General features: G+C 46.5%; 2 protein-coding genes across 2 annotated transcripts; both read right to left on the bottom strand.

The window, feature by feature from the left end:
- Positions 1-5318: 5318 nt before the first annotated feature.
- LOC307064131 (protein FAM170A-like) lies at positions 5319-9540 on the bottom strand (the record flags this gene model as incomplete). Its single annotated transcript, XM_079720625.1, has 3 exons — positions 5319-6184; positions 6993-7133; positions 9471-9540. The coding sequence occupies 3 exons, from the start codon at positions 9538-9540 to the stop codon at positions 5319-5321; spliced, it is 1077 nt and encodes a 358-aa protein (XP_079576751.1).
- A 5564-nt stretch (positions 9541-15104) lies between these two features.
- Positions 15105-21491, bottom strand: LOC307064132 (protein FAM170A-like; the record flags this gene model as incomplete). Its single annotated transcript, XM_079720626.1, has 4 exons — positions 15105-15354; positions 17247-18108; positions 18920-19060; positions 21422-21491. 4 exons carry the CDS (start codon positions 21489-21491, stop codon positions 15105-15107), a joined length of 1323 nt encoding a protein of 440 aa, XP_079576752.1.
- Positions 21492-22006: the final 515 nt, after the last annotated feature.

Consider the following 22006-nt stretch of genomic DNA (forward strand, 5'->3'; position numbering starts at 1 on the left):
TTCCTAGTGTCCCCCTAGAATGCCATTGCAGCCAATTCATAATTTGATAATCATCCTTCTTACCATATTCTCAGCAACTTCTGATAAATTTTATTCACTTTATTCCATAGTCTTCACACATCAATAATCTTCCTTAACTTCCTAGCTGCAGGTTAACCCATTCGGAATCATTTCTTTTTCTTTCTCTTCTTTGGCAAATCCTTTCTATCTTTTAAGGTCTTTTTCTTGTCTCTCTACCATCCTGCCTTCCTGAACTTCTTTTTTTTCCGTTTAAGTAAACTTTCAATCTCCTTCCCCAATTTCCTCATAAACATTGAGAGTTTATTCCTCACACATTAGACAGCGGTTTATGAATGGCCAGGCATAATGGACTCAGAATGAGTTGGCACCCCCGAGGTACCTGTCTTGCTGGGGAGCCACAGGTGAAGGGCTGGCTGCTGGACACATGTTTGCATGGAGTCAGGCTGAGTGGCCTCAGGTTGTTTGCTCTGCCCTTGTGTGTGTTTCTCCTTAGTTGGTTTCCTTGTCCAGCCACCTGTGACCTCCCTCCATCCAGCCCAGGCAATCCTTCTCATCACAGGGGTAGGATGTTTGTCTCATTTTCCATCACATCCTTTCCCCAAAGTTTGGTTGTGAGTTGTTCCCATTCCAAAGACCTTTCCTCTTTGAAGAGAAAAGAGAAAATCTTGTCTCTCCTTTCCTCTCACTTCACTTCTGCTCTATTATCTCCTCCGTCCAGAATGGCCCACTGACTCAAATGGGTGTAGATCTAAAGATGGCAAGAACTGCCAGTGATTCTGAGATAATAATACGGAGGGATCAGGAAAACGTGAAAACCTTTATCCTGCCACATAAAAAAAAATTGCACTTCCAGTGTATTCAGAGTCTCAGTGTCGAAACACAAATGATAGAGAAATTGAATTACACTCAAGTTTTTCTTTCCTCCTTTCCTGATTTATTCTAATCCTCAAAGTTAACATGACGAACTATTTGTTAGGTAAAGTTTCAGACATTTTCTACACATGCACACTTTTCTTTTTTTCACATAAGAGTGTGAACTAGGTCACTTTCAACATGCTGTGATTCTGTGATTCACTGTCTCCCATCGATTCATCCACTGATAAAGTCATCTGTTTAATGGAGAAATATTTCCAATAGCTAATAGCCAATGTCTGTGGAGTGCTTACTCTGTGTCGGTTTCTTGTAACTACTTTACAGATCATTTGTACAACGTACCCATGGACCAGGTACAATTATGACCCCCAAGTGACAGATAAGTGCAGATAAGTACAAATAAATACAGAGGCCAAGTGACTTGCCCAAGACACTGGAGCAAATCAAAATCCATGCCTCTGTAATCATTTTGCTCTATTGCCTCTGTCTGGGAGGCTTGATGATTTGGCAACTAAAACCTTAAATATCATGTTCCATTTTTATATCTGTGACACAAGCGTGGGGCTGTGATACGGGGTAACTAACCTGACTACTTTTGAAAACCCTTATGCACCTGGATGAAAGTAAGCCAGGGACTGCAAGCTATAGATTTAAGATTTCCTACCAACTTTTAAAAATAGCTTCTTGAATGCAATTTATGTAATGTCAAGTCTAAGATGTAGTCCAAATAGTAACAGAAAAATGGAGATATGTAGAAAAATACTTAAAGTTGACAAGTATTGGGAGTGTAGTATTTTTGGGGCCAGCGTGTAGACCACAGGAAAACTTGCTGTTTCCATCCCAAAGGGAAGAGCCCTACGTTGCAACTGCCAAGGTCCCTGGGGCAGCAAGTGGGCTCACTGCTTAGTAAAGAAGCATCCTCAGTTTGATAGAATCATATGGGAGCCTGACATTTGGTTAGCAGTTCTACATTCTTGATGTACTAATATTTTCAGAGTGTGGGAGGGTATCAAGCTCTGAAAATACCCTTGGAGAGATTTGCTTATTAAGTTTGGCTTTTTCAATCTCCCTACTACTTCTTTACTAAACACCAGGCGGTTTCCTTCACTTTTCAGAACCATGTTTTTTTTCTCTTGTCTAATGAACTTTGAAATACTTTTGGATGAGCTATTAAGTTTGGGAAAAAATAAACATCTCTTTAAAATAAGGAAGATAAGAACAATGACAAGTAGAAAAAGCTCTAAAACAGAGAATATCCTCCATTCTAGCCAATGACTGGGAGTGGAAGTTTCGTGCTCGCTGTTCAGGATGTAGAAATAAAAGCTGAGGAGGCGCTGAGGCGTCTCCTGGATCTCTATGAGCCTCCATCATTTCTGCTGAGTAGGGTTGACAGATAAAATATAGGCTGTTTAGTTAAATATGAATGTCAGAAAAACAACGAGTACATTTTGAAGATAAGTATGCCCCAAATAGTACATAGGATCTACTTATACTAAAAATAATGACTTATTATTCATGTGAAGTTCAAGTTTAACTGGGTATCCTGTATTTTTATTTACTAAATCTGACAGCACTACTGATGATCCACAATGGAGGCAGTTCAGGAACGGTACATACTGGCTCTCGGACAGTCAGAAATTGCTTCAGCAGATCCAGGTACAGTATGAAATTCTTTTTGGATGTAGCTCAGAAGCCATGGCCAGCCCTTGACTGCAAGTACTGCCTCGGGTTTCCCTGGGGTGGGGTAAACCTTCCTCTTAATGGCCTTTTGGTAAGTCTGGAAGACCATATCCAAGGGGAGCCCCAAAGTCAGTTTCATCCTCACAACCATGTTTCCAATTCCTGGAATTGGCTGCATGTGACTCACAAGAGCTGAGGAGGTTTGTGGAAATTGGGAGTGTCATAGCTTGAACCCTTTGTAGGTAAAGTTTTGCTGTTGTGAGAGTTTTAACAGGAGCAATGTGAAAGACTCCAGGTCCCCAGGTAGATAGAAATAATCCTGTTCTACTTCTGTGTATGTGACAAGTCTCGAATAGTTCAGAGAGCAAGTATCTGGTCTTAGAAAGACTGATCCAAGCTTGGATGTTTCTGGTGACAAGGCAAGGTCCTGAGTTTCAAGTTCACCTTTTATGGTTGAGGAGACAATAAGGTGGTCAGAAGGGAAATCATGGAGGAGACCTTGGCTTCATCCATTGTGCAGGCTTGTATATGTGGTTCTATGTAGATTGTGTTTCAAAGGTGGAGCTTGTTTACAACTATGAACATTCTCCGATGTGCTTTTTGGACCTTCATTCCCAGAGCGAGAGCAGTGCCGAGGCTCTAGAAATGCCCTGGATATTCTGAGCTGTCAGTGGCATTTCCCAGGTACTGTTCCCTTGGTGCCACTCCTTGAAATGTCCAAAGGGATTATCATGTGTCTTGTGGCGGGTCCTAGCATTGTGAAAGGAAGCTGCTGCACCTGGCTCAGAGGATTTCGGCTGTGGTGGGAGGAGTAGTAGTACTACGACTCTAAATTGTATCACAGCATATCTATTCCATCTTGAGAGTGGGTTTGGGGGTTATGAAGGGGGGCTTTTATTGTACTTTTATACATTGTACCCTTGAAACTAATTCAATTTTTTAAAATTAATTAATTTATTTTGGGCTGCATTGGGTCTTTGTTGCTGCTAGCGGGCGTTCTCTAGTTGCAGTGAGCGGGGGCTACTCTTGGCTGTGGTGCACGGGCTTCTCATTGCAGTGGCTTCTCTTGTTGCGGAGCATGGGCTCTAGGCACGCAGGCTTCCGTAGTTGTGGCACGTGGGCTCGGTAGATGTGGCACACGGGCTCTAGAGCGCAGGCTCATTAGTTGTGGCACGCGGGCTTAGTTACTCCGTGGCACGTGGGATCTTCCCAGACCAGGGCTCGAACCCATGTCCCCTGCATTCGCAGGCATATTCTTAACCACTGCTCCACCAGGGATGCCCGATAATTCAGTTTTTTTAAAGAGAAGATTCCTAATATTATTCCAAAATTTTAAAAATATGTAGTTGGATAACACTACGAAAAATTAACTGATATATTCTTTTATTATTTCTCTTTGCTCCCTGGATTTTTCTCCCCATCCAGTCAGCTAGGCACTGTGAGTTCACTGCATTAGGAAGGTAAAGACTCAGCAGAAATGAGGGAGAAAAAAAGAAAATTCTCAGCTTTGGAATGTTCACAGTGGAGGCCACATTAGAACAGGTGAGAATTCTGTGAACAAAAAATAAATGTCGTCTCAAATGTAAAAAAGTATTCTCTGCACTGGGAGGCAACAGAGGGAGGGAGGGAAGGACTGAAGGAGAGAGATCAGTGTGGCCAGGGACATGGAGACTGTGCTTGAGGACGATATGCCCAGGAAGAGAATCAGAATCTGGAGAAGATTCAGCCTGCACGTGATCATTGCCTCCAGCCAGCACCCTCATCTCAGACGTTGGGAAATTCAGAGAGAGAGTGGGAGTACGTCAGGAGGGCCACGCGCATAGTCTGTGTGGCAGGGGTTGTGGCCATTCCCTATTTGTGAGGAGTCCCCAGCAATTTGCAGGCCTCTTCTGGAAAATGCTGGCGGACGTCTCTAGTGCTTATGTGAAAGCTTGTTCACAAACCTTGAAAGATACAGATGTAGATGACAGATAGATGCATAGAGAGAAAAATGTAATTAAATACAAGCTCCAGGAAAGGTTTTGAAAATGCCCTTTATTGCATAGGACGTTTCTATTGTCATATGATGTTAGACTGAGTGCTGGTCCCTTCATCCTCCTTCAGACCACGGCATTCTGTCTGCTACTATCCCGAGGGTCCTTTCTTCTCCCTGGAAGGGATAAAACAAATGAGGTAGAACAGGAAGAGACAAGAAGCACTCCAAGCTCTGCTGGTCAGGGTTTCCCTCCAGCATTGCCTTAATGCTCAGAGCCACACACACCACAGTGAGCTTGGCTCCAGATCAACTACCACGCAACGAAGGTTCTGGAACATTTCCATATCTCGGGGGACCTCATTTCCACGTGACTCTCTTTCATATTCCCCTTTGTCACAGAAGGCTAGGTCCAGTGGTCAGGGTGAGATCTCAGCTCAGGCCCAAGGCTCTCAGACCTCAAAGTCCTGGTCCTGCAAGGGCCCCTGTCCTCTTTTCAGACCACTCCTGGCTCTCTCTGCCAAGAAGGAGCTGCTGGCAGTATGTCCTCTAAGAGTTGAGGTCCATCGTGCAGACCCTGAGAAAACTCCTAGGAAAAGGCTCCACATTCTTGCTGAAGTCAACAGAGCTCAATTCCTTTGGAAGTGCTGGGTGTGTCCCATTTGATGCAACTGCAGAGCCATTAGGTCAACCAGCACATGTGTGCGGCCCCTTCCCTTAGACTCCTCTGGGCCCTCGTGACATAGGCTCAGAAGACTGCCAGCCTCAAGCCTTACCTCTTCCAAGGGACGGCCACACCGTCTTCCAGGATCTTCTGTCCCATGAATCTCAGTTGCTGTGTGGAACTCAAAGGAGAGAAAAGACCCTGCCTGCGGGGTCTCTTTGGGCTGGGGCTTTCCCCCGTGGGCTGCTCTCCCTCATTCTCCTTTTCTTCTTGCTTCTCTTCCTCCTCCTCCTCCTCCTCCTCTTCCTCCTCTTCCTCCTCCACCTCCTCCTCCTCCTCCTCCTCGTCCTCCTCCTCAGGGGTGCTCTCGGATTCCACATTGCCCATCAGCTGGGCCATGGTGAGATGAAAGACACGGCAGCTGAAGCCCTCCAGGACACCGAACTTCACGTGCTGTTGGAGGATCTCCAAGGTGGGGAAGACCCGGCAGCAGGCCATGCACCTGAAGCCGGTCTCCATGGTCACCATCCAGTCCGCTGTCTTGGCGCTGGGTCTCTCCTCGACGGCAGGTGGCCCTGATGGGCTGCCTGGCTCTGCCCTTTCCTCATCCTCTTTCTCCTCCCCAGTGGGCTCACTGTCAGACAGGAGGCTTTCGGTGGACACATCAGAAGAGGGGTCAGTGGCTACTGCGCACACATCCTCAGGAAGGGTCACTTCTTCTATCCTCAGCTGCTTTTCAGGCAACTCCAAGGGTTTCTTTGTCTTCCAGGAGACAGCGACACCCTTGTTCACTTGTACCCGCATGTAGTATATTTTCATGCCCCTTTCCTCTTTGTCTGGGTGCAGATAGTTCTTACAGGGTGAAGAGGGTGAGGAGGAGACACAGTGTGATGGGGAAGTGGTCTCTCCTTCTTCCTGATCCTGGGCTAGGGGTGCTCTAGGCTGGGCAGAGACTCGATGAAATCTCCGGATTCCTGAAAAAGGAAATTGAAATCGTAATAACATGCATGGGCCATGCCGGAAGCTGAGGGAGCAGGTGTGGTAGACGAGAGAGGGACATTTGCACGACATAGCTATGTCGTGAGCTTGGTGTCTGTTGGCCGTAGGACGGAGTGGTGTATCTGGTGTCATCTGTGGGCTTTTCATGTGCGTGGGGGGGATACTGGAGCGGTGTCTGTTTACAGGGGTGTGGAGTATGGTGGTGAGGGCTGTGGTATGTGAGGGATGCGGCTGGATGCGTGTACGACGAGGAGTGTGAGTTTGGGAATATCGGTGGTGCATTCCTTGTGGAATGGGGCTGTGGTGCAGGAGGAGAGCCCTGTGGATCACGTGCTCGGGGTTGATGTGTGCACTGAGAAGGGCTGTGCCTGGAGGGCGCGTGTATGTGGGAGCTGTGTGCACCTGAGCTGGATGGTCCTGCTCTCAGGCTGGAGGTGTATGATGCAGAATTCTGTCCTTCTCTGGAAGCAAAGGCAAAGACAAAGCCTACATTTTCCTCTGAAGATGCTTCATCTGGTCCCTCTTCCCTCCACCTCAAGCCCAGACTTTTCCGGCCCCTGCTTCTTGACTTCCCCACCATGGTAGTAGCGGTATTCACACACACACCCCCAGACTCAGCTGGCATCCACGCCCTCGGAACAGCTCAGCCATCCTGCCCAGGCTCTTCCACAGAGCCCTCATCACCTCTGATGACCCTGGGTTTCTTCTCAGCCTCCCTGGGATCTGTGTGCCTCCTGCCTCACAGCCAAGCACCCCCTCACCTGAGGAGCCCCGCGCCCTTACCAGCGTAGATGAGTTTGCGCGGAGTAGAAGTACAGAAGAAGTATTTAGGGGCAGAGGAGACCTCCCCTGCCCCTGGGCTGCAGCCTTGGGCCACCACAGTGGATCCAAGCCGAGGGGGATCCTCTTGTGACTTCGAGATTCCTGAGGGAGGAATGAAAGTCTCAGGGTGGGTTCATCAGTCCTCTGTCCACAAATATTTACTGAGTGTGTGACACGTGTCAGGTGCAGTGAATACACACAGTTGAGAGTGTGGTTCCCAGTGGATACTCCAGGATTTAATTGCAATCAATACTTATTCTCTCACTGTCTAGTTGGTAATGTAAGCCTCGGTGGTGACTGTGAGTGTGTGGGAAGAGTGAGTGATGTGTATCAGTTAAGTCTGTGGTACGTGTGGGGTTGGCGTGGCGAGCACAGTGCAGATGTGTCTATCTGTGTCTGTGGCCTTTGTGTGCATGGTTTCTGTTCACAAGTCAGGAATTCTGGGACATGTAACTTTTCCTCATTACATGGTGTGGCTTGTATTTATGGTGTGTGTTCATTCATTCATTCACCAAGATTCAGTAAGCAGCTACTCCTGTGTATCCGGCACTCTTCCATTGTTGTAGTCTTTTGTAACCCTGCACATTCCAGTAGGGGAAGACACACACTAAACAAAACTACAATAAATATATAATACATCAGCTAGTGGTAAGTATATAAGGGTTGCCAGACTTAACGAACAAGAATACAAGGCACCGAGTTAAATTTCAGTTTCAGATAAACCCAGAATAATTTTGTAGTGTCAGTATTCCCATGCAGTATTTGGTCTTACTTATTTTTAGTGTAAGTATGGCCCATACAATATTTCGGACATACTGATACTGAAAAATTACTTGTTGTTTATCTGGAATTCAAATTGAACTGGATAGCCCATATTTTCTCTGGCAACCCTGACATGGGTTAGTGAGACTGTGGTTTACTGTGGTTTGTACAAAGAGGGTCTTGCATTACTCAAGAATGTGTTATAAAGGGTGGTGTGTATGACACGTGACTGGTTCTTATAGAGGTTTTTAGAGATGGCTGAAGTTAGCTGTGTTTGTGCAAGAGTTGAGGAGATACATACATATATAGTGTGTGTGTGTGTGTCATATATATAGTGTGTGTGTGTCTATATACATAGCTCATCTCCAGCGTTTGGTGTTGGAGGAGAGGATTGTGATACATGTGGGTTGTATGAGAACGTAGTACAGAAGGGATGCATTAATATACCTCCATGTGCTGTGTGTGGTTTAATAAGGAAGTTATATGTGGGGTGTGTGATAGTTTTGCTATATCAGAGTGTACATGAGTGTATGAGTTACTGTCTCATAAAACACCCCTATCAAGAATTCTGTATACACTCTTACGTACACCGAGTGTCAGCCAGGTCCAGGCAGGGTGACAAGAACTGTACCACACAGACTTTATATCTGGTAAGCACTCTACCCCCATTCATCCCGCACTTCTCTGCACTACCACACACACACACACTCACCCACACACACTCACACACCCACACACACACAGGAACATAGAGCAAAATATTCTGAATGGTCAGGGGCAGTCATTGCCTTCCCCAGCCTGTCCCAGCCACTGCCTGAAAATCTGCCTGCTGTCTAGAGCTCCATTCCCAGGGCCCATCCTACAGTCTCCAGGGCCCTGGGCCTGGTAGGAGCTACTGGGCTCTAATCTGGGGCAGAGGCCTCTAGCTGGAGCTCTGGGGTGACCACCCCTCTCCCAGGGCAAGCTACTCGCCTACATTTAATGCACGCAGCAGCACGTGGCCCGTGGCTCTCAGAGCTCCCCGCAGGACCCTGAGGCCATTTCTCACCCCCGCCCACGCGGTCTCAGTCTCTGGAAAACCCTTCCCTTCCCTTGATCTCCTTTGGGAAATTCTTCCTGTTGAAGGAATAAAACCTCCTTGCTTTCAATATGACACCATCCCTAGACAAACAATCTTCTTTCGAAGTGCATTCCACTTGTCAAGATATTTTTCAATAGGGCCTTCAACTCATGGGGCTTCTCTTTCCACTTTGGTAAAAGAGGCCAAGCAACTCTTGGGTCGCTCTCAGCATCCTTGCATCCTTCACATCCCCCACCTCATGACCCCAGGGAAAGATCCAAGAGAATAAGAGAGAAATCGGGGACTGAGAAAAGCTGCACCTCTAGGTCTGTGCAAGCAGGATGCAGCCTGCTGTGAGTCCGACAAAGCTCCAGGCCCGGCAGCCCCAGGAGAGAGTCCTCAGACCAGCGGAGCTGACCTCCCATCTCCCAGGGGGCATCTGGCCGTTCTGTGCCGTCTCACACCACAGAGACCCTCCGGATAGATACGGCAGCATCAGTGAGACAAGGTCTCTCACTCCCTGCTTCACAGGTGACACGTTCTCAGTCCCCCGCTTCCTAGAGAAGGTTCAGTTTGGCAGAAACCCATGTGCCCCAGACAAGTTGCCCCCCACATACCTCCTCCGTTCTCGGCAGTTTCCTGGGACTCTTCATTTTCCAGATGTTTCCTCTTTTGTCGCCGTTCCATCGTCCCAACTAGAAGTCTCCCTTAGAAGATGCCTCAAGAGATGTCCAACTCCTCCTCTTCCCTACAGGTTGGCCCTTCTTGGCTCTTGGGCAATCCGTTGCAATGATTCAATACAAATAAAAATAGTCAAGTCTCCTAAATGGCTGAAAAACTTGTACCACTTAGTGAACCAGCAGTACTGCCTAGTGCTCACCAGGGCTGTTATGTTTGCAAGGTTGCCAGGCGCACAGCGGAATTCTGTGACCTCAGTGATGACATCAGAGCATTCGGTGGACCTAGCTTGAGCACAGTGTCTGCAATAGCACAGGCCCCATTTTCAAGAACAATTCCTTTTTCCCAGCCGAACCTTTCCCGTGAAAGGGAAAGGTTCATACCATATCTATTATAAATTGTATCATACCATGTCTATTATAAAATTCACATTTTGATTGGAGATCTTTTAATGTCTTTTCTAGAGAGATTTAATATGAATATTTTAAATGGTCTCCAGTTTCCCTGTGGATTATTGACATTTTAAACTCTGCACTTCAATTTTCCCTCAATACGTGTAATTTTGTCACGGCTATTTCTGTACTTAAAGATGAGGAACTATATAATTGATTTCTTCATTTTTTTCCCATCTCTTTCCAAGGTACTGCATTTGATTGTGTCTTAGGGATGAGTGAAAAATGCTAGTCCTTGAGTCAGGACATTGGGCCCTTTACCAAGTAACTCAACCTATCTGGGCTTCAGCTTCTGTATGTGCGATCAAGAGGCTTGGACTAGCTGACTTTTCAAATGCTGTGTTTCTTTGATTCACTCTCACTTACTGATCTGGTACTTCAGAAGAGGGTCTGTTCTCATAAAGTAACAACAGTCTTTTCCTAACCTTGGGTTGGGCGGAGTTTAACTGTTCGTACTCAGTTTGTTAGTTATATTTCCTTCTACGTATGCTTAGCTCTAAATAATTTATATGGCTCTTGTGACAATTTTTAGATCTTATTTTTTTCTTATTTTCTTTTACAGTTTCTAATTTGTTATCGCCAGTGTAGAGGAGCCTGATTGACTTTTAAAATTTATTGATCTTGTATGTGTGTGCCTTGTTGAACCGTCTTATTAGTTCCTGCTAGTTTATCTGTGGGTTCTTTTGGGTCTCCTAGATAAATGAGCATATTAAATGTAAATAATGTGTTCTTTGGATAAAGTTTATTTTCTTGCCTCTATATATATAGAAGCAATATGTTGAATTGATTTAAATATTTAAATACTTACATACCTGTTATCACAATCTAACATTCTTTATCTTATTTTCTTTCAATCAATATTATGTTTTCAAGATTTATCCACGTGAATCCATATAGATCTAGGTCTTTGATTTTTGACTGTTTGATATTATTTCATCACATGCATATAGCATCATTTATTTTCCATTCAAGCATTATTGGACAATTGGATTGTTTCCCTCCCTTCTCTAGAACAAACAACGTTTCCTAGAATATCCCTGAAGATGTCTGACAGTCGAGAAGGGCCAGGCTGCCCAAAGGATTGCTGCTTGATTTTAGCCACCTTCCAACAGGCCGCATCCAGCCAGCAATTTGAAGCACAGCTGAAATGAAAACTGCCCCAAATGTGAAGATCTTAGGAGCTTCCTAGAAGGTGGGAGGTTAATGATAGGCATCCTGCTGGGATCCCAGGGGAGTCTGAGCTGGCCTGAAGCTCATCTTCCTCCTCCACCTCTCAAGAGAAATGTGGAGGAAAGAAGACTTCCAAAACTGTGAGCAGGCAGAGGGAGAGATATTGGGGGCCAAAGCTGTAACTGAGGTCTTGGAGTGGGATGTGAGCACGCAGAGCCTCTAGAGAGCCAGGCTCTGCCTTCTGAGAACTTCTCCCCTAAGGCTGCTCATCATTCAGGTGATACCAGCCATATAGAGCCGGCTTGGCCCACACTGTCACAGAAAGCCTTATCAGAATCTCTTCTTCTTCATACACTCTTGTGTCTGTTACTTGGTTATTGCCTTTGGTACTCCACTGATGTGAACCACAGTCGCCAGGGGATGGAGGACACTAGTGACCCATCTTGCTCTGTGGCCTCAGTCCACAGCTTGAGGGTAAGAGAAGAGGCCAAATGAAGGTCAAGAAGGAAAGATGGAGTTTGAAGAGAAGACCTGAGTTAAGGGTGTCTTCTCAAGTCTTGATGAATGAAATGTAGCTCCAGTACCTGAAGTCCTGCTTGTTCTCAAGGCTGACCATGGGGCTGGGTGCACTCAGTGAAGGAACCATATACACTTAGTATTTCCTTGCTTGCTCACACTTGCCCTCCTCTGATACACCCTCTGAAAGACTGATCTTCCCCTGAAACAACTTTCCACCTGCTACTGTCATCTCATGAACATTTGCTTCCCCTTCCTAGTGTCCCCCTAGAATGCCATTGCAGCCAATTCATAATTTGATAATCATCCTTCTTACCATATTCTCAGCAACTTCCGATAAATTTTATTCACTTTATTCCATAGTCTTCACACATCAATAATCTTCCTTAACTTCCTAGCTGCAGGTTAACCCATTCGGAATCATTTCTTTTTCTTTCTCTTCGTTGGCAGATCCTTTCTATCTTTTAAGGTCTTTTTCTTGTCTCTCTACCATCCTGCCTTCCTGAACTTCTTTTTTTTCCGCTTAAGTAACCTTTCAATCTCCTTCCCCAATTTCCTCATAAACATTTAGAGTTTATTCCTCACATGTTAGACAGCGGTTTATGAATGGCCAGGCATAATGGACTCAGAATGAGTTGGCACCCCCGAGGTACCTGTCTTGCTGGGGAGCCACAGGTGAAGGGCTGGCTGCTGGACACATGTTTGCATGGAGTCAGGCTGAGTGGCCTCAGGGTGTTTGCTCTGTACTTGTGTGTGTTTCTCCCTAGTTGGTTTCCTTGTCCAGCCACCTGTGACCTCCCTCCATCCAGCCCAGGGAATCCTTCTCATCACAGGGGTAGGATGTTTGTCTCATTTTCCATCACATGCTTTCCGCAAAGTTTCGTTTTGAGTTTTTCCCATTCCAAAGACCTTTCCTCTTTGAAGAGAAAAGAGAAAATCTTTTCTCTCCTTTTCTCTCACGTCACTTCTGCTCTATTATCTCCTCCGTCCAGAATGGCCCACTGACTCAAATGGATGTAGATCCAAAGATGGCAAGAAATGCCAGCAATTCTGAAATAATAATACGGATGTATCAGGAGAACTTGAAAACATTTATCCCGCCACATTAAAAAAAATTGCACTTCCAGTGTATTTAGAGTCTCAGTGTAGAAACACAAATGATAGAGAAATTGAATTACACTCAAGTTTTTCTTTCCTCCTTTCCTGATTTATTCTAATCCTCAAAGTTAACATGATGAACTATTTGTTATGTAAAGTTTCGGACATTTTCTACCCATGCACACTTTTCTTTTTTTCACATAAGAGTGTGAACTAGGTCACTTTCAACATGCTGTGATTCTGTGATTCACTGTCTCCCACCGAGTCATCCACTGAGAAAGTCATCTGTTTCATGGAGAAGTATTTCCAATAGCTAATAGCCAATGTCTGTGGAGTGCTTACTCTGTGTCGGTTTCTTGTAACTACTTTACTGATCATTTGTACAATGTACCCATGGACCAGGTACAATTATGACCCCCAAGTGACAGATAAGTGCAGATAAGTACAAATAAATACAGAGGCCAAGTGACTTGCCCAAGACACTGGAGCAAATCAAAATCCATGCCTCTGTAATCATTTTGCTCTATTGCCTCTGTCTGGGAGGCTTGATGATTTGGCAACTAAAACCTTAAATATCATGTTCCATTTTTATATCTGTGACACAAGCGTGGGGCTGTGATACGGGGTAACTAACCTGACTACTTTTGAAAACCCTTATGCACCTGGATGAAAGTAAGCCAGGGACTGCAAGCTATAGATTTAAGGTTTTCTACCAACTTTTAAAAATAGCTTCTTGAATGCAATTTATGTAATGTCAAGTCTAAGATGTAGTCCAAATAGTAACAGAAAAATGGAGATATGTAGAAAAATACTTAAAGTTGACAAGTATTGGGGGTGTAGTATTTTTGGGGCCAGCGTGTAGACCACAGGAAAACTTGCTGTTTCCATCCCAAAGGGAAGAGCCCTACGTTGCAACTGCCAAGGTCCCTGGGGCAGCAAGTGGGCTCACTGCTTAGTAAAGAAGCATCCTCAGTTTGATAGAATCATATGGGAGCCTTGCATTTGGTTAGCAGTTCTACATTCTTGATGTACTAATATTTTCAGGGTGTGGGAGGGTATCAAGCTCTGAAAATACCCTTGGAGAGATTTGCTTATTAAGTTTGGCTTTTTCAATCTCCCTACTACTTCTTTACTAAACACCAGGCGGTTTCCTTCACTTTTCAGAACCACGTTGTGTTTCCCTTGTCTAATGAACTTTGAAATACATTTGGATGAGCTATTAAGTTTGGAAGAAACTAAACATCTCTTTAAAATAAGGAATATAATAACAATGGCAAGTAGAAAAAGCTCTAAAACAGAGAATATCCTCCATTCTAGCCAATGACTGGGAGTGGAAGGTTCGTGCTTGCTGTCCAGGATGTAGAAATAAAAGCTGAGGAGGCGCTGAGGCATCTCCTGGATCTCTATGAGCCCCCATCATTTCCGATGAGTAGGGTTGACAGATAAAATATAGGCTGTTTAGTTAAATATGAAAGTCAGAAAAACAACGAGTACATTTTGAAGATAAGTATGCCCCAAATAGTACATAGGATCTACTTATACTAAAAATAATGACTTATTATTCATGTGAAGTTCAAGTTTAACTGGGTATCCTGTATTTTTGTTTACTAAATCTGACAGCCCTACTGATGATCCACAATGGAGGCAGTTGAGGAGCGGTACATGCTGGCTCTCGGACAGTCAGAAATTGCTTCAGCAGATCCAGGTACAGTATGAAATTCTTTTTGGATGTAGCTCAGAAGCCATGGCCAGCCCTTGACTGCAAGTACTGCCTCGGGTTTCCCTGGGGTGGGGTAAACCTTCCTCTTAATGGCCTTTTGGTAAGTCTGGAAGACCATATCCAAGGGGAGCCCCAAAGTCAGTTTCATCCTCACAACCATGTCTCCAATTCCTGGAATTGGCTGCATGTGACTCACAAGAGCTGAGGAGGTTTGTGGAAATTGGGAGTGTCATAGCTTGAACCCTTTGTAGGTAAAGTTTTGCTGTTGTGAGAGTTTTAACAGGAGCAATGTGAAAGACTCCAGGTCCCCAGGTAGATAGAAATAATCCTGTTCTACTTCTGTGTATGTGACAAGTCTCGAATAGTTCAGAGAGCAAGTATCTGGTCTTAGAAAGACTGATCCAAGCTTGGATGTTTCTGGTGACAAGGCAAGGTCCTGAGTTTCAAGTTCACCTTTTATGGTTGAGGAGACAATAAGGTGGTCAGAAGGGAAATCATGGAGGAGACCTTGGCTTCATCCATTGTGCAGGCTTGTATATGTGGTTCTATGTAGATTGTGTTTCAAAGGTGGAGCTTGTTTACAACTATGAACATTCTCCGATGTGCTTTTTGGACCTTCATTCCCAGAGCGAGAGCAGTGCCGAGGCTCTAGAAATGCCCTGGATATTCTGAGCTGTCAGTGGCATTTCCCAGGTACTGTTCCCTTGGTGCCGCTCCTTGAAATGTCCAAAGGGATTATCATGTGTCTTGTGGCGGGTCCTAGCATTGTGAAAGGAAGCTGCTGCCCCTGTCTCAGAGGATTTCGGATGTGGTGGGAGGAGTAGTAGTACTACGATGATATATTGTATCACAGCATATCTATTCCATCTTGAGAGTGGGGTTGGGGGTTTACGAAGGGGGGCTTTTATTGTACTTTTATACATTGTACCCTTGAAACTAATTCAATTTTTAAAAATTAATTAATTTATTTTGGGCTGCATTGGGTCTTTGTTGCTGCTAGCGGGCGTTCTCTAGTTGCAGTGAGCGGGGGCTACTCTTGGCTGTGGTGCACGGGCTTCTCATTGCAGTGGCTTCTCTTGTTGCGGAGCATGGGCTCTAGGCACGCAGGCTTCCGTAGTTGTGGCACGTGGGCTCGGTAGATGTGGCACACGGGCTCTAGAGCGCAGGCTCAGTAGTTGTGGCGCGCGGGCTTAGTTACTCCGTGGCACGTGGGATCTTCCCAGACCAGGGCTCGATCCCATGTCCCCTGCATTCGCAGGCATATTCTTAACCACTGCTCCACCAGGGATGCCCGATAATTCAGTTTTTTATAAAGAGAAGATTCCTAATATTATTCCAAAATTTTAAAAATATGTATTTGGATAACACTATGAAAAATTAACTGATATATTCTTTTATTATTTCTCTTTGCTCCCTGGATTTTTTTCCCCATCCAGTCAGCTAGGCACTCTGAGTTCACTGCATTAGGAAGGTAAAGACTCAGCAGAAATGAGGGAGAAAAAACGAAAATTCTCAGCTTTGGAATGTTCACAACGGAGGCCACAGTAGAACAGGTGAGAATTCTGTGAACAAAAAATAAATGTCGTCTCAAATGTAAAAAAGTATTCTCTGCACTGGGAGGCAACAGAGGGAGGGAGGGAAGGACTGAAGGAGAGAGATCAGTGTGGCCAGGGACATGGAGACTGTGCTTGAGGACGATATGCCCAGGAAGAGAATCAGAATCTGGAGAAGATTCAGCCTGCACGTGATCATTGCCTCCAGCCAGCACCCTCATCTCAGACGTTGGGAAATTCAGAGAGAGAGTGGGAGTACGTCAGGAGGGCCACGCGCATAGTCTGTGTGGCAGGGGTTGTGGCCATTCCCTATTTGTGAGGAGTCCCCAGCAATTTGCAGGCCTCTTCTGGAAAATGCTGGCGGACGTCTCTAGTGCTTATGTGAAAGCTTGTTCACAAACCTTGAAAGATACAGATGTAGATGACAGATAGATGCATAGAGAGAAAAATGTAATTAAATACAAGCTCCAGGAAAGGTTTTGAAAATGCCCTTTATTGCATAGGACGTTTCTATTGTCATATGATGTTAGACTGAGTGCTGGTCCCTTCATCCTCCTTCAGACCACGGCATTCTGTCTGCTACTATCCCGAGGGTACTTTCTTCTCCCTGGAAGGGATAAAACAAATGAGGTAGAACAGGAAGAGACAAGAAGCACTCCAAGCTCTGCTGGTCAGGGTTACCCTCCAGCGTTGCCTTAATGCTCAGAGCCACACACACCACAGTGAGCTTGGCTCCAGATCAACTACCACGCAACGAAGGTTCTGGAACATTTCCATATCTCGGGGGACCTCATTTCCACGTGACTCTCTTTTATATTCCCCTTTGTCACAGAAGGCTAGGTCCAGTGGTCAGGGTGAGATCTCAGCTCAGGCCCAAGGCTCTCAGACCTCAAAGTTCTGGTCCTGCAAGGGCCCCTGTCCTCTCTTCAGACCACTCCTGGCTCTCTCTGCCAAGAAGGAGCTGCTGGCAGTACGTCCTCTAAGAGTTGAGGTCCATCGTGCAGACCCTGAGAAAACTCCTAGGAAAAGGCTCCACATTCTTGTTGAAGTCAACAGAGCTCAATTCCTTTGGAAGTGCTGGGTGTGTCCCATTTGATGCAACTGCAGAGCCATTAGGTCAACCAGCACATGTGTGCGGCCCCTTCCCTTAGACTCCTCTGGGCCCTCGTGACATAGGCTCAGAAGACTGCCAGCATCAAGCCTTACCTCTTCCAAGGGACGGCCACACCGTCTTCCAGGATCTTCTGTCCCATGAATCTCAGTTGCTGTGTGGAACTCAAAGGAGAGAAAAGACCCTGCCTGCGGGGTCTCTTTGGGCTGGGGCCTTCCCCTGTGGGCTGCTCTCCCTCATTCTCCTTTTCTTGCTTCTCTTCCTCCTCCTCCTCCTCCTCCTCTTCCTCCTCCTCCTCCTCCTCCTCGTTCTCCTCCTCCTCCTCCTCGTCCTCCTCCTCAGGGGTGCTCTCGGATTCCACATTGCCCATCAGCTGGGCCATGGTGAGATGAAATACACGGCAGCTGAAGCCCTCCAGGACGCCGAACTTCACGTGCTGCTGGAGGATCTCCAAGGTGGGGAAGACCCGGCAGCAGGCCATGCACCTGAAGCCGGTCTCCATGGTCACCATCCAGTCCGCTGTCTTGGCGCTGGGTCTCTCCTCGACGGCAGGTGACCCTGATGGGCTGCCTGGCTCTGCCCTTTCCTCATCCTCTTTCTCCTCCCCAGTGGGCTCACTGTCAGACAGGAGGCTTTCGGTGGACACATCAGAAGAGGGGTCAGTGGCTACTGCGCACACATCCTCAGGAAGGGTCACTTCTTCTATCCTCAGCTGCTTTTCAGGCAACTCCAAGGGTTTCTTTGTCTTCCAGGAGACAGTGACACCCTTGTTCACTTGTACCCGCATGTAGTACATTTTCATGCCCCTTTCCTCTTTGTCTGGGTGCAGATAGTTCTTACAGGGTGAAGAGGGTAAGGAGGAGACACAGTGTGATGGGGAAGCGGTCTCTCCTTCTTCCTGAACCTGGGCTAGGTGTGCTCTAGGCTGGGCAGTGTCTCGATGAAATCTCCGGATTCCTGAAAAAGGAAATTAAAAACGTAATAACATGCATGGGCCATGCCGGAAGCTGAGGGAGCAGGTGTGGTAGACGAGAGAGGGACATTTGCACGACATAGCTATGTCGTGAGCTTGGTGTCTGTTGGCCGTAGGACGGAGTGGTGTATCTGGTGTCATCTGTGGGCTTTTCATGTGCGTGGGGGGGATACTGGAGCGGTGTCTGTATACAGGGGTGTGGAGTATGGTGGTGAGGGCTGTGGTATGTGAGGGATGCGGCTGGATGCGTGTACGACGAGGAGTGTGAGTTTGGGAATATCGGTGGTGCATTCCTTGTGGAATGGGGCTGTGGTGCAGGAGAAGAGCACTGTGAAGCACATGCTTGAGGTTGATGTGCACGGATAAGGGCTTTGCCTGGAGTGCCCGTGTATGTGTGAGCTGTGTGGACCAGAGCTGGATGGTCCTGCTCTCAGGCTGGAGGTGTATGATGCAGAACTCTGTCCTTCTCTGGAAGCAAAGGCAAAGACAAAGCCTACATTTTCCTCTGAAGATGCTTCATATCGTCCCTCTTCCCTCCACCTCAAGCCCAGACGTTTCCGGCCCCTGCTCCTTGACTTCCCCACCATGGTAGTAGCAGTATTCACACACACACCCCCAGACTCAGCTGGCATGCTCGCCCTCGGAACAGCTCAGCCATCCTGCCCAGGCTCTTCCACCTGCCAGAGCCCTCATCACCTCTGATGACCCTGGGTTTCCTCTCAGCCTCCCTGGGATCTGTGTGCCTCCTGCCTCACAGCCAAGCACCCCCTCACCTGAGGAGCCCCACGCCCTTACCAGCGTAGTTGAGCTTGCGCGGAGTAGAAGTACAGAAGAAGTATTTAGGGGCAGAGGAGACCTCCCCTGCCCCTGGGCTGCAGCCTTGGGCCACCACAGTGGATCCAAGCCAAGGGGGATCCTCTTGTGACTTCGAGATTCCTGAGGGAGGAATGAAAGGCTCAGGGTGGGTTCATCAGTCCTCTGTCCACAAATATTTACTGAGTGTGTGACACGTGTCAGGTGCAGTGAATACACACAGTTGAGAGTGTGGTTCCCAGTGGATCCTCCAGGATTTAATTGCAATCAATACTTATTCTCTCACTGTCTAGTTGGTAATGTAGGCCTCGGTGGTGACTGTGAGTGTGTGGGAAGAGTGAGTGATGTGTATCAGTTAAGTCTGTGGTAAGTGTGGGGTTGGCATGGGGAGCACAGTGCAGATGTGTCTATCTGTGTCTGTGGCCTTTGTGTGCATGGTTTCTGTTCACAAGTCAGGAATTCTGGGACATGTAACTTTTCCTCATTACATGGTGTGGCTTGTATTTATGGTGTGTGTTCATTCATTCATTCACCAAGATTCAGTAAGCAGCTACTCCTGTGTATCCGGCACTCTTCCATTGTTGTAGTCTTTGGTAACGCTGCACATTCTAGTAGGGGAAGACACACACTAAACAAAACTACAATAAATATATAATACATCAGCTGGTGGTAAGTATATAAGGGTTGCCAGACTTAGCGAACAAGAATACAAGGCACCCAGTTAAATTTCAGTTTCAGATAAACCCAGGATAATATTTTAGTGTAAGTATTCCCATGCAGTATTTGGTCTTACTTATTTTTAGTGTAAGTATGGCCCATACAATATGTGGGACATACTGATACTGAAAAATTTCTTGTTGTTTATCTGGAATTCAAATTGAACTGAATAGCCCATATTTTCTCTGGCAACCCTGACATTGGTTAGTGAGACTGTGCTTTACTGTGGTTTGTACAAAGCGGGTCTTGCGTTACTCAAGAATGTGTTATAAAGTGTGGTGTGTGTGACACGTGACTGGTTCTTATAGAGGTTTTTAGAGATGGCTGAAGTTAGCTGTGTTTGTGCAAGAGTTGAGGAGATACATATATATATAGTGTGTGTATGTGTGTGTCATATATATATAGTGTGTGTGTCTATATACATATCTCATCTCCAGCGTTTGGTGTTGGAGGAGAGGATTCTGATACATGTGGGTTGTATGAGAACGTAGTACAGAAGGGATGCATGTATATACCTCCATGTGCTGTGTGTGGTTTAATAAGGAAGTTATATGTGGGGTGTGTGATATTTTTGCTGTATCAGAGTGTACATGAGTGTATGAGTTACTGTCTCATAAAACACCCCTATCAAGAATTCTGTATACACTCTTACGTACACCGAGTGTCAGCCAGGTCCAGGCAGGTTGACAAGAACTGTACCACGCAGACTTTATATCTGGTAAGCACTCTACCCCCATTCATCCCGCACTTCTCTGCACTACCACACACACACACACACACACACACACACACACACACTCACCCACAGACACTCACACACCCACACACGCACAGGAACATAGAGAAAAATATTCTGAATGGTCAGGGGCAGTCATTGCCTTCCCCAGCCTGTCCCAGCCACTGCCTGAAAATCTGCCTGCTGTCTAGAGCTCCATTCCCAGGGCCCATCCTACAGTCTCCAGGGCCCTGGGCCTGGTAGGAGCTACTGGGCTCTAATCTGGGGCAGAGGCCTCTAGCTGGAGCTCTGGGGTGACCACCCCTCTCCCAGGGCAAGCTACTCGCCTACATTTAATTCACACAGCAGAACGTGGCCCGTGGCTCTCAGAGCTCCCCGCAGGACCCTGAGGCCATTTCTCACCCCCGCCCACGCGGTCTCAGTCTCTGGAAAACCCTTCCCTTCCCTTGATCTCCTTTGGGAAATTCTTCCTGTTGAAGGAATAAAACCTCCTTGCTTTCAATATGACACCATCCTTAGACAAACAATCTTCTTTCGAAGTGCATTCCACTTGTCAAGATATTTTTCAACAGGGTCTTCAACTCATGGGGCTTCTCTTTCCAATTTGGTAAAAGAGGCCAAGCAACTCATGGGTCTCTCTCAGCATCCTTGCATCCTTCACATCCCCCACCTCATGACCCCAGGGAAAGATCCAAGAGAATAAGAGAGAAATCGGGGACTGAGAAAAGCTGCACCTCTAGGTCTGTGCAAGCAGGATGCAGCCTCCTATGAGTCCGACAAAGCTCCAGGCCCGGCTGCCCCAGGAGAGAGTCCTCAGACCAGCGGAGCTGACCTCCCATCTCCCAGGGGGCATCTGGCCGTTCTGTGCCGTCTCACACCACAGGGACCCTCCGGATGGATACGGCAGCATCAGTGAGACAAGGTCTCTCACTCCCTGCTTCACAGGTGACAAGTTCTCAGTCCCCCGCTTCCTAGAGAAGGTTCAGTTTGGCAGAAACCCATGTGCCCCAGACAAGTTGCCCCCCACATACCTCCTCCGTTCTCGGCAGTTTCCTGGGACTCTTCATTTTCCAGATGTTTCCTCTTTTGTCGCCGTTCCATCGTCCCAACTAGAAGTCTCCCTTAGAAGATGCCTCAAGAGATGTCCAACTCCTCCTCTTCCCTACAGGTTGGCCCTTCTTGGCTCTTGGGCAATCCGTTGCAATGATTCAATACAAATAAAAATAGTCAAGTCTCCTAAATGGCTGAAAAACTTGTACCACTTAGTGAACCAGCAGTACTGCCTAGTGCTCACCAGGGCTGTTATGTTTGCAAGGTTGCCAGGCGCACAGCGGAATTCTGTGACCTCAGTGATGACATCAGAGCATTCGGTGGACCTAGCTTGAGCACAGTGTCTGCAATAGCACAGGCCCCATTTTCAAGAACAATTCCTTTTTCCCAGCCGAACCTTTCCCGTGAAAGGGAAAGGTTCATACCATATCTATTATAAATTGTATCATACCATGTCTATTATAAAATTCACATTTTGATTGGAGATCTTTCAATGTCTTTTCTAGAGTGATTTAATATGAATATTTTAAATGTTCTCCAGTTTCCCTGTGGATTATTGACATTTT

Source organism: Hyperoodon ampullatus (assembly GCF_949752795.1).
Source record: "Hyperoodon ampullatus genome assembly, chromosome: 15".
Classification (NCBI taxonomy): domain Eukaryota; kingdom Metazoa; phylum Chordata; class Mammalia; order Artiodactyla; family Ziphiidae; genus Hyperoodon; species Hyperoodon ampullatus.